This window comes from Vicugna pacos, chromosome 6 (assembly GCF_048564905.1).
Source record: "Vicugna pacos chromosome 6, VicPac4, whole genome shotgun sequence".
Lineage (NCBI taxonomy): Eukaryota > Metazoa > Chordata > Mammalia > Artiodactyla > Camelidae > Vicugna > Vicugna pacos.
In genome coordinates this window covers 29,765,949-29,778,411 of record NC_132992.1, presented here as the reverse complement: position 1 = coordinate 29,778,411, position 12,463 = coordinate 29,765,949, and the positions used below count along the sequence as shown (strand labels likewise).

The window sequence follows — 12,463 nt, the reverse complement described above, 5'->3', positions numbered from 1 at the left end:
GGGGGTAGGTAATTAAGAGGTAGAAGCTATTAGATAGGAAATTATGAATCATTATATTATAGACCTGTAACTTACATATTATTGTATATAAACTGTACGTCAATTAAAAATTTTTTTAATTTTAAATTGTAAAAAGAACCATAGATAACCAAAACAAGCTTCATAGAACTATTGCATAGTGTCTAAGAAGGCAATTTGAATACAAGAGAAGCAAAGTGTAGAAAGTAAATTGAATTGTGGCATTTTGAACTCTCTCTATCCAAGGAATTTAATAATCGAAAATACCCTACTTCTCTTAGAACAAGAGCAATTCCTTGATGAATGTCCAATGAATGGAGTTAGAAAGGAAATAAATAATTTGTAGATAACATGGAACATCAAAACTGAGAAGTGGCTTTAATGTTTTATTTCATTTTATTGAATGGGCACTTACATACCATTATAGACCGAGAATTGTTTAAAGCACTTTACAAATATTAATTCAGTTAACTTATGAGAAAAGTACCTTTAGCCATAAGGAACTGCCATTTTTCTAAGTTAAAATATCGAGTATTAGAAATTTCAGATGTTTCATTTTACAGATGACAGAATTTAGGCATAAAGAAGTTAAGCAATTTGTGCATTAGTAAAAAGCAGAGCTAAGTTTTCAAATCATGCAGTCTGCCTCAAGAGTCTGTGCATATAACCATGTCACTGAAAAAGAAGTTTACCTAACTCTGAGGAATCAGTGCTGATTTCAGTATACTTAGGGCAAAGATCAGCACTAACTGGGACAGAATTATTAAATAGGTCATTGTCTTTGCCCATTACCTAGCCCCCATTGTTCAAATCCCCAGACAGCACAGGAATACAGCTTTTGAAAGAACTGTAGTAGTTATAAGGCTTAATTCATAGTTACCATGTGCAGTATCTGAAATGCTTAAGAAGCCATAATCTAGTAATCCAGTTTCAGGATGATATGATTTTTTTTAATCAAAAATAATTCAAAATAACTTTAGCTTTTTGCTTTTATTAACTAAAGTATAAGAGATAGCCAATAATATCTCTTTAAAATCACCTTTTTATATTTTATCTATTTTTTCACACATTACAGCTTTTCCCACATTTCTCACTACAAAACCTAATGGAAAAAAATACTATTCTGAATAATTGCAAATTTTGTCATATTTCCAAAGCACTGTTCTTCAGATTCTGTGTCAGAAACACCAAAAGTCAATCTGACATATGAGAATCCTCAAAACTCAGAGTAGGAAAAGAAATAAAAGAGGCTAGTCCAGATTCCTCTTTATCAAGGAGGGACAAGAAAATGTGGAAATAGTCCTATATTAATACTTTTTATTCTATCACATTGCACAAGAAAGAAGAATACCACATCCTTCTTGGTTGTAGGCAGAAAACGCATTAAGAAAATTCTGGACATTGGTAATTAAACTAGTAAGTAAAGCATCATGGTGCTGTGTTTCATTGGATTCACGTCTGTGGCATGGGCAGGGAATGTTAGAGTTGCTTGTCTTTATTGATATCAAAAGCACTCAAAACAGCTTCCTGAAACTCAATACCTGACTGAGTATCCTCCTCACTGCCACCTTCATTTCTTTGTTCCTAAAAGTGTAGATGGCAGGGTTCAGAAATGGGGTGATAATTATGTCGAAAATAGCAAGGAATTTATCCACTGGCATTGTAGGAAGTGGCCATGAATACACAAAAATACACGGACCAAAAAATAAGACTACCACTGTGATGTGAGCTGACAGCGTAGAGAGGGCCTTGGACAAGCCACCTGAAAAACGTTGCCAAACAGTGACCAAGATGAAGACATAGGAGATAATCAAAATGAAGAAAGTTCCCAGGGAGATGAAGCCACTATTGGCAGTGACCATGAGCTCCAATCTGTAAGTGTCTGTGCAGGCAAGCTTGATAAATCGGGGAAGATCGCAATAAAAGCTGTCCACTTTATTGGGGCCACAGAATGGTAGGTTTACAACAAATACATGTTGGATCAGTGAGTGGATGATTCCAATGGTCCAGGCAGCAACCAAGAGTAAAATACAAGTTCTGAAGCTCATGATGGTCAGGTAGTGGAGAGGCCTACATATAGCCACATAACGGTCAAGGGCCATGGCGATGAGCAGAACCATCTCAGTTCCTCCAGTAACATGAATGAAGAACATCTGAACAATGCAGCCTTGGAAAGAGATTACTTTTCTCTCCTTGAAAAGATCAGAAATCATCTTGGGAGCTGTAATGGAGGAAACCCACATGTCAATAAAGGAGAGGTTGGCTAGCAGGAAGTACATGGGGAAGTGTAAATGGGAGTCAGAGATCACTGTGAGCACAATGAGGAGGTTTCCTAAAATACCTGTTACATAGAACACAGAGAAAACTAGGAAGAGGACAAGTTGCATCTCCAAAGAACTGGTGAGTCCCACCAACACAATCTCAGACACCACCGAATGATTTCCTCCCCCCATGGTGTCAGTCACTTTGGGCTCCAAATTTGCCTGAAACAACAGGAAAAATAAGAGATTGGGATTACTGGCCATATGAGTCAGGTTCCATTAGAGACGCAGAGCCACTAGGAGACAACATACTAAGGAATTTGTGACAGTGACAACCTTACTGATTCAGCAGAAGCCAATTCAGCAGTCTCTGCACGTCTGTTGTCTTTGCCTCTTCTGGTGTAGCTTGAAGCCCACAGGACAGGCATCAGGAAGAGAAGATGGATGTAAAATGCAAGAGAACAAAAATAAACTGGAACCCACAGTCGAGAACTGAAGACCTCAAGGACAGACTAAAACCAGTGTCACTGCTCTTTGCCTCGACCTTGATGGTGTGGATACACTGCAGAAGCTAGGGCCCTTCACCCCAGAGCTAAACGCAAACCTGGCCTGAAAGTCAGAGAAGCTAAGAAGGATCCCAAAGAAGGTGTGGCATTTGTAGTCACAGCCGTTGCCTCACATCAGTGAGATAAGTCAGCAGAGAAATGACGACATGTTAGAGCTACAAATATGGCTGCTGCTTCATTTCTGCCCTTGAAATAGAGTTGTAGCATGCATGAGATCATCGGTTCAATCCCCAGTATCTCTGTTAAATAAAATAATAATAAATAAATGAATAAATAAATAAACCTAATTACCCCCCAAAATAGGAAACCTAATAATCCTATAACTGCATTAAAGAAATTAAATAATTTAAAAGAGTAATTTTTAAAACCTTCCCACAAATGCAATTCTGATTTTAGTGACAACATCCACCAAAAATTCAAGGAATCAGTAATTGCAATTCTACATGAATTGAATAGAAAGAGAAAAGTTTCTCCTCTACTTTATTTTATGAGACTAATATGATGTTGATACTAAAATTTAACCGGTGCAATATAAGAAAAAAATTCCAGGCCAATATCATCCATGATTATAAATGCAAAATTGAAAAAAAAATGACCTTGCCAAAACCATTAGGAGCAATATAGCAGTTTGGGTTCCCCAAGTGCAAACACTGAGGTGGAGTTTGGAGTACAAGATGCTTACTAGAGATCAATGCCTTAAAAGGAAATTCAGAGAAAGCAGGATTGAGCAAAGGAAGAAGTGTCACCACACGGAGTCCTGCAGTGATTTTTGCCCCATCAAATTGTCCCACATCAGGTAGAAAGAGACGGGCAATTATACCACCCTTCACTCATCAGTCACTTGTGGGCTGCTCCAGATAGAGTGTGAACTCGGGGGTCTCTACTGCTGAAGCAGACGCCAGCAGCGGACAATTAGAGGCTGTCTGCTGATGGCATTCCCACAGCTGAGCAGCAGGTCCCTCCTTGAAGGGGAATCTGGGTGGCAGGGGGGACAGGAGATGATGGATTCTAGTCTAGACACATAACGTTCATAGTGAAAGGTGGACATCCAGGTACCAGTGTCCAGTAGTATTCATCTTTAAACAATTTTTTTTGCTTTGCATACTTTGCATACATAGATGATAAAAGGAAAAAGAAAAAGCAGAGGATTGTTAACATAAAATCAGATGATAGCCAATTATAAAAAGAAGAGAGAGGAATAAAACTAGAGAAACATAGGTGTTCCTAAGGTACTAAAAAAAAAAAAACCCTTTTAACCTGGCTGATAAGTGCACAGGAGTTGTTTTTACTATTTTCAATATACATGTATGTTTTATAAACCCTCCCGTCTATGGAATATATTTTACATTTTTTTTAAATGACAAAAATAGGAAGAGATGGATAGGGACATTCCAGAGAGAAAAAACAGCATGTGCAAAGGTACAGAGGTGAGAGTGAGCAAGCAGTTTTGTGGGGAGAACGATGGCTTTTTTGGCTTCAATAAAAGTTTGTGTAGGAGGGACAAAGGAGATAAAATGTACTACATGTGGAAAACAGATTGCTGAGGCCCTGGGAAGCCAGGCTATGGAAGATCAAATACTTCATGCTGGAGGAGTAGCCACGTGGGGTTTTTAAGTTGAGAAGGGCTTTATTTATCTAAAGTCCCGTTTTTAAAAGAAGCCACGGCTAGAGATGTAATGTAGAAACCACCTGCAGACATATGATCATTGACGCCACAAGAAATATTTATCTGGGGGGAGGGTGTAGCTCAAGTGGTAGAACACATGCTTAGCACACACAGGCTCCTGGGTTCCATCCTCAGTACCTCCTCCAAAAATAAAGAAATAAGTAAACCTAACTACTTCCCCCAAAAAAGTTTAAAAAAAAATAAAAGAAAGAAAGAAATTATTTATCTATAGTGTAAAATTCCAAGATTTAAAGTATGGGAAAAAGAAACAAAAACAGCGATAAAGGCAGAGGAAGGGTGTCAGAGAACCAGGAGCATTCAGGGCTCTAGAAGCCAAAATATGAGATTATTTCAAGAAGTCGAAGAGTGTTGCAATGGAATCAGGAAGAATAAGGATTAATTCAGTGTTGCTGGGATCGTTAATTAGACAGGAGGTATTTGAAGGCAAGAATCTATTAGAAATTCTTACTCATGTTCTCCCAGTGCTTAGAACATACCTAACACATCAGATATGCTCAACTAATATTTACGGAAGGAAAGAAGGAAGGAATAGCGGAGAGAGAAACTCAAGATTGGCCAGGGTTAGGTAAAGGTAGGTTGTTAAGAAGATTATTCTACTGAGAGTATACGATTTAAAAATAAAAAGGAGAAGATTACATAAAGAGAATCCAAAATAAAAGGACTTGTTGACAACTAAACAGGAGAACTAGGAGCCATGGAGGAGAATATGGAAGGGCATAGAGTCAGAGGTAATAAATCATAAGGTTCTGGAGTAGCAGAAATGTCTGAACGCACAAATGAAAGAAGGGTTAGCCTTGCAAAATAAAAGGGTCACGTGTTGTTCTGGATCAGGAAGGGAAAGGGAAAAGAACGTGTGAAGATACAAAGAAATGTTTTACATAATAAGGATTTTTGTTACAGCATAAAGAACACTAAAACAGTGACAGGTGAATTTGAACTGTACTAGAAATCAGAAAGTCTGTCTTTTAGTAGCCATACTGTTGAAAGTTGTATGAACTTTAGATTTTTACAGATACCTAAAATTATTTCTGCCTATTACTGTTCCTTTTTCCATTTGATTTTATTATCAAATAAAAGCTGAAGAAAAGATCCTCAGGTATCCTAGAATTTGAGTATTTGAGAAGGAAAAAAAAGTCTAAATTTTCCATTAATGTATCTGAAATTTCTTTGGGATGCAGTGGGATCCAGGGAGGCAAGGAAGAGATACCAAAATAGAAATAGGGAAGGAACCAGTAGATTGGAGGTTCAAGATGGTACAGTAGTGAGGATTAGCCACCAGAAATGGAAATACAAGGGTCCTGCAAAATTTGAAGTGCTCCCTGCCCCCAGCCTCTACCCATCCCAGCACATCTACAGCAGATTAATATTCCAAAACACTAGCCATGCCTCTCTACCACTCAAAATTGGTGACTTCCCATTGGCTTAAGAGCAGCCATGGTATTTTAGGGTCTCTGTGTTTTGGCCTCCAACACTATCGCACCGTGTCTTCAGCTAAATCAGTCCCTTCATCAACTCTGAAACTATCTTTTCCTGTTTTTCTTCAAACCACCCCCTCTGCATAAAATAGCTTGCCTCATCTATCTTGAAATGGTGCTCATTTTTCACAGCCCAGTTTAAATGCTGCCCATCTCATGAAACCTCCCCAGTTCTCCTGGCTAGAAACCTCCTTCCCCTCCTTTCCCATAGCACTTCATATTTATCATAGCACTTTTTGCCCTGTGGTATAGTTACATGTACATGACTCATATCCTGTCTCCAAACCCTAGAAGGTAGCACTCCTGTATTATTCATCTCTGTCTTCATACTCAGTTCCTAGGGTAGTTTCAGAGGGCAGAATTGTCTGTTCTAGGAAGTAGGTGTCTGCTAAATTAATTTTAATTAATTCCTTTGCAATTTCAATCGAACTGTTTAAGATAATTTAGAAAATGGAGATGGATATAAGGAGAAGGAATTGAAAGATGGTGAGGAGTGGGAAGAAAAAAAGACAAAGATCAATAAAGAAAACGAGAAATTAAACAAAAGAGTAAGAAATAGAGAAAGACAGAATGATGAAAACAATCATGTAGAAGAGAAAGAGAAAAGAAAAAAAGAATGGTCCCAGAAATTTCCCTCAAGTTCTGAGACTGAAGACTCATGGGCCCAAATGGAAAAATACAGAAAAAGAATTAAAAATCAGCTTACATCTTTAAAGTCACAAAGAGCCCAAGCCACACACCCAGTGAAAAGCTTTAAAAGGAAAAGCTAATCTCACAAAGACAGGACCTGAGTTTTCCTTCTCAGAGAATATTTGACAGAAAGCCTTACGGACAGAGAGAGCAGATCCTCAGTGTGAAACCAGAATTTCTCCCATTCTTCCCACTTCTTTTCTAATGAGACATTTCCCAAAGGTTTCTCCCTTGTTACCTTTCCCCCTCTCAGCTCTTCCTGCTCCAGGACAGTGATGCAATATAATTTTCTGAGTCTTATCTCCCACCCCAGGCAGTGACCTCATGGGGGAAAGAAACTGTGTCTTTTTCTCTGTATCCCCAGCACCCCGCACAATGCTATAAACATAACAGAAGCTTAGGAAGTGGTTTTTCGGTATTTTGGGTTTTTTTTTTTTGAATGAAAAATGAATGTACAAATAACCCAGATATCAAGGTTCTCTAATACTTCAGGAAGACTGGGGTTCAATTGAATAAATTAGAATATTTGACCTCGGCAATCACTTCAGAATTTTGTCTCCTCAGTCATTTATTATAATAACTAATTAAATAGTCATTGTGGAGGAAAAAACATGCAATTCCTGCTTCTTTGGCAAATACAGCCTAAATTGCATACTTCTCTTTGGCCTATGTAGAAGTTGTCTTTGGCAACTAAGACTAATGCTCTTACCAACTCTGGAGTGGATGTTTATCAGCCGACTAATCTGAATCAAGAGCTAAATCTAAACATTCCGTGTGCATCCTAGTGTTACACTCCTGCGTGCCTCCCAGATCATGCCGACTCTCCCACAGCGTGGCTCTTCTCCTTAAATACCTGACACCGTCTCTGTCCCTGTGTAAGGACCAAGGTCGTTTCCCCGCTGAGTATTTTTCAAACCTGGCCCATGGACTCAGCTACTTCTCTCAACTCTTTCTCTTCTGGGTGCCACTTCTATACCACAACTAAGTCACAGTTTGAAATCTCTAGTGGTGATTTCGTTAGCAGAAAGTATCTTCACCGACAAAACACAACAATCTGATTGAATCTGTTCTGCCCAGCCTTCTCACCTACCTGTTCTCTAGCAGACCTGAAGTAGCAGCATCTTCAGAAAAATCACATCTGGCATATGGAGCTATTTGAAATTTCCCCAGAGTAGAGAAGAGATAGCTTATTAGTAATACAGAGGGTAATAAAAAGGGGTACCAAATAGAACAGACCAATATGACTTTAATCTGTGTTGGGAATGGTCTCAGAGAGTAAGACTGGTTTTCCCAGAGCAACATAGGAGGAGGCAGTTAATGAATCACCTAGGGGAAGACATCCTTCATGAATAAATAACCTTTATCAGATTATTTTCCTACCCCAGGGCTTGAGGCACAGGTGAAGTCCTAAAATTTACGAAGATGTCTTTTGATTAGTTTATAATGAAATCATATTTATTATCCTCATATATGCATACATATGTAAGACAGTCACAAACACACACAATTTGATATTTATTTTCTGGGTACGTGCATTGGAGCAGATTGAAAAATTAGTGTTTTTGTTTTCGTTTTTGTTTTTTGGATATATACCCAGAAGTGGAATTGCTCAATCATTAGTTTTTTGAGAAACCTCCATACTGTTTTCCACAGTGGCTGCACCAATTTATATTCCCACCAACAGTATATGAGGTTTCCCTTTTCTCCACATCCTCGTGAACATTTGTTATGTTCTTTTTCACGATGGCAATTCTGACAGGTGTGAGGTGACATCTCATTGTGGTTTTGACTTGCATTTCCCTGATGATTAGCAATGTTGAGCATCTTTTCATGTGCCTGTTGACCATCTCTTTGGAAAAATGTCCATTCAGTTCTTCTGTCCATTTTTTAATTGGGTTGTTTTGTTTATTGATGTTGAGTTGTATAAGCTATTTACATATGTTGGGTATTAAGCCCTTATCGGTCATATAATTTGCAAATATTTTCTCCCATTAAGTAGGTTGTTTTTTCACTTTCATGATGGTTTCGTTTGCTGTGAAAAGGCTTTTAAGATTAATTAGGTCCCATTTGTTTATTTTTGCTTGTTTCCTTTGCCTTAGGAAAAAAAAAATTGCTCTTGACAAAATATTTTTCTTTACATGTTCGTAGACCATTTTTCAAGATAGAGAAAAGGGTGAGAGTTTGTGGAGTTCAAATCACTTCTAAAAACACTAGTTAAGATTCTAATGTACTAAGTTCTGTTATACAAGATAGTTATACAAAAGAAGAAGAAGAGAAGGCATGAACTCTTCCCTCAAAGAATTCAGTCTATACACCAAAGATATGTAAAGAAATATTTTACATAGAGTGATGGGTGTAGTATTAAAAGGTCCATATGAAAAATATGTAATCAAATATGATTGGAAGTATAAAAATGCTTCATCAAAGAGGTAATAGCTGAGTGACAGCTTGGCTCTGAGCAGTGACAGCCAGAGTAGCATATGTAGAGCTTTGAACATCTGAAATAGAACAGCACATTCAGAAGCTTACGAGCAGTTTGTGCATGGAAGGCTGTGGTTTGTGAAGAGCTGAGGATTCTTGAAAATAACTGTGGGCACCTTGGGTTAATAAGAGAAGATATGACCAAAAATTACAAGTCAGCCTGTGGTCAAAGAGAGCAGAAGGTTTACACAGGATGGGGCTAGGCAAACTGACAATACAGAGCAAAGTGAGATTGTGATTCCTCTTGTGTTTTTATCAGAAAATCCTAAATCTTGTTAGCTTTGAGGGATTAGGAATGGAAAAACCCAATATTCTTGACTTAACATGAGTTTGCAGTAGTATAATTCTTTCTCATTACTTTATCTCTAAACTCTTCTTACTTTTTACCTTCTCTGTCTAAATCTAAATAATTGGCAAAACTTAAAAAAACAGCCAGAGCGTAAGTGTATTCTTCACTCCATGCAGTCCTCCTTAAGTTGGTACTCCATGGATAATGTGTCCATGAAGTCTCAAATCCATCTATCTGTGTCTCCATAGAATTTACAGGTTTTTTAGTTTTTGATTATGATAGCTTACTAGACAGTTTACTGAAATATGGATATATTGTGTCTTTCTCTTCTTATATAGAACTGATTGATTCATATTGGCCAAAAAAAATTTAAGTCTTGGCTCTGAGTTCAAAAGGTATCAATAAAACTTTACCACTGCTAGGCTTTCAAATTGCTGTATGATGGAGAAAATCAGGCTATTCAGTTTTATTTAACAACTCATTAATTAACAATGGTTACATCTACAAGAGTGAATAGTTGGCTTTTGATGTTACTGGTTCAATAAACACATGGTAGATTCAAATATTTTCTGCAGAGTACCTCCTGAATGAATAATATATTGAATAACCCTAGGTTTTAAACATCTTACATTTTCACAAACTTTATAAACTTACCAAATATAAGCCTTTACTACTTACACGTATTTTAGCACCGTCAGTTGTGACACATACTAGCAGAGCCCACTTCATGTTGTACTGAATTTAGGTTTTCTCATCTTCTCGGAAAATATTCTCCCCTATATTTGTTCCACACAAACTATTTATAGAGGGTAATTTTTCAACCACTTCAAACTCAGCATTGATTCCTAAAATAAACGACAACTGAGAAGTATCATTAACTGTCAAATTACTACCAGCCAAAGGAAACCCTTGAAATAATTTGCCTTGTTTTTATTTTATTTTATTATTTAAGTATAGTCAGTTTACAATGTTGTGTCAATTTCTGGCGTACAGCATAATGTTTCAGTTTTTTAATTGACTATTGACCTTGATTCAGGATCCCCAACTCTGCGAGCAACTGTCCTCACTGAGAGGCTAATAGTCTTAAAAAAGTTTATTTTATCTGGACGTATTTATTCAGCTGCTACAACCAAACATGACATAATTAACTCATCATTGTTAAATGGATTCCCTTGCTTGGTTAACAGATGAACCGCTTGGAAATGTACTTTGGATGTAGTCTCAATTTAATTTTTCATTGTTGGGAAGAAAAATTTTGCTGTAGTGAGATACATTCATTCCATGTAAGTGTTCTAGTTTTCTGACTGCTGTTTTCTGATGAGTGCTTAGTCTGCTTATGATAAATGTATTGTTCCCCTCAGCACAGCTAGTGTCATTGCCTAATATAATGATCTGCTCTATAATTCAATAACAGAATAATTCACACTCCACTATGCCTTAAAAGCACATTAGAAGTCTACTTTTCTTTTCTCTTATCTTCTTATTTTGGTATAATGAGTATGTGCTCAAATATTATTCAGGGTTCAACCAAGGGAGGAGAACCAGTAGGAGATAGACAGACAGACAGACAGACAGAGAAACAGATAGACAGACAGACAGATAGTTAGATACATAGATATCAAAATATTTATTACAAGGAATTGGCTTATGTGATTTGTCTTAGTGTTAGTTTGGGGGGTTTCAGTGGTTACTGTAAGGTTTACAATATACATTTTTAACTGATTACAATATACCTTCAAATAAATTTATACTACTTCACATATAGTATAAGAAACTTTTATTCCTGGGTCCTCTCCTTTCTGCTATGTCATACAACTTACGTCTACATTTGTTACTATGCCCGTAACATGCTGTTATTATTTTTTCTTTAAACAGCCTTTTTAAAAGATTTTAAAATAAGGGGAGTAAATTAAATATTCACACACATATTTACCATTTCTACACCTCTTCATTCCTTTACATGCATCCAGATTTCTATCTCATATCATTTTCTTTTTGCCTGAAACACTGTAATGTTACTCATAGTGTAGGTCAGCATTAGATGAAATCTCTAAGGTTTTGTCTAAAAAAGTCTTTATTGCACCTTCAACTTTTCACTGAATAAAGAAATATATTTTCACTGAATGAGTTCTAAATGACAGTGGGTTGGGGGTTGGGGGTTGGGGTAGTTATTTGAAACTTTAACAATATTTCTGCATTGTTTTCTGGATTGCTTAGTTTCTGATGACAAGTCATTTGCTCTCACTCTGTATATGGTGAATCCTTTTTATCTGGCTGCCTTTAAATTTTTCTCCTCATCATTGGTTTTCAGCAATTTAATTATTTACTTGGTGAGATTGTCACATCCTTTTCTGATAGTTCTGCCATTTCTGTCATTTCTGAATCTGTTTCTGTTGATTTCTTTTTTTTCTGGGGGTCATTTTTTTCTGCTTCTTTGCATGCCTGAGAATTTTTGCATGGATGCTAGTCACTGTGACTTTTACATTGTTAATTATTGCATTTTGTTGTATTCCTTTAAATAGGGTTGGATTTTGTCCTAGAATTCAGGTCATTATCATCTTCCACTTTGCTTCTTAAATATCTATTGTAAGGTTTGGTGAGAAATTCTCTAAAGAATGATTGCAAAGCATAACAAAGGAAGAAGGAAAATCAAATCTTCCTTGACTGGTTCAGCCTACTCTAGCATTATTATTTTTCAAGAAATGTAGAAAACTGGAATGACTTTGAGGATTTGTTAGATTAGTTGGACTAGAAGAGCTTCTTTTAAGTTCACTACTTTCTTTAAATAAATGGTTTGTTTTATTTCCTAAAACATTCATGAGCTCTCTATAAGCTAAAATAATAAACAAGTCTTTTTTTCTTGTTTTAAAGTTGTGTTCTACAGAGTCCCCCTCAAAATATATTTCATCCATAATTACTAACAAAGCAAGAGATAAAACCCATCAAGCTTCAAGGATTGCCTATTGATCATATAACTAACTTTTCCCTTCCAGCAT

At 36.8% G+C, this 12,463-nt stretch overlaps 2 protein-coding genes across 2 annotated transcripts in view; one reads left to right on the top strand and one right to left on the bottom strand.

Annotated features, from left to right (window-relative positions):
• LPCAT4 (lysophosphatidylcholine acyltransferase 4) overlaps window positions 1-12,463 on the top strand; it is an 89,546-nt gene that overhangs the window by 47,694 nt on the left and 29,389 nt on the right. The gene's annotated exons all lie outside the window — the stretch shown is intronic.
• On the bottom strand, window positions 1,533-2,477 carry LOC102529005 (olfactory receptor 4F3/4F16/4F29-like). The gene has a single exon (XM_006201760.3). The coding sequence runs from the start codon at window positions 2,469-2,471 to the stop codon at window positions 1,533-1,535; it is 939 nt and encodes a 312-aa protein (XP_006201822.3). The 5' UTR covers window positions 2,472-2,477.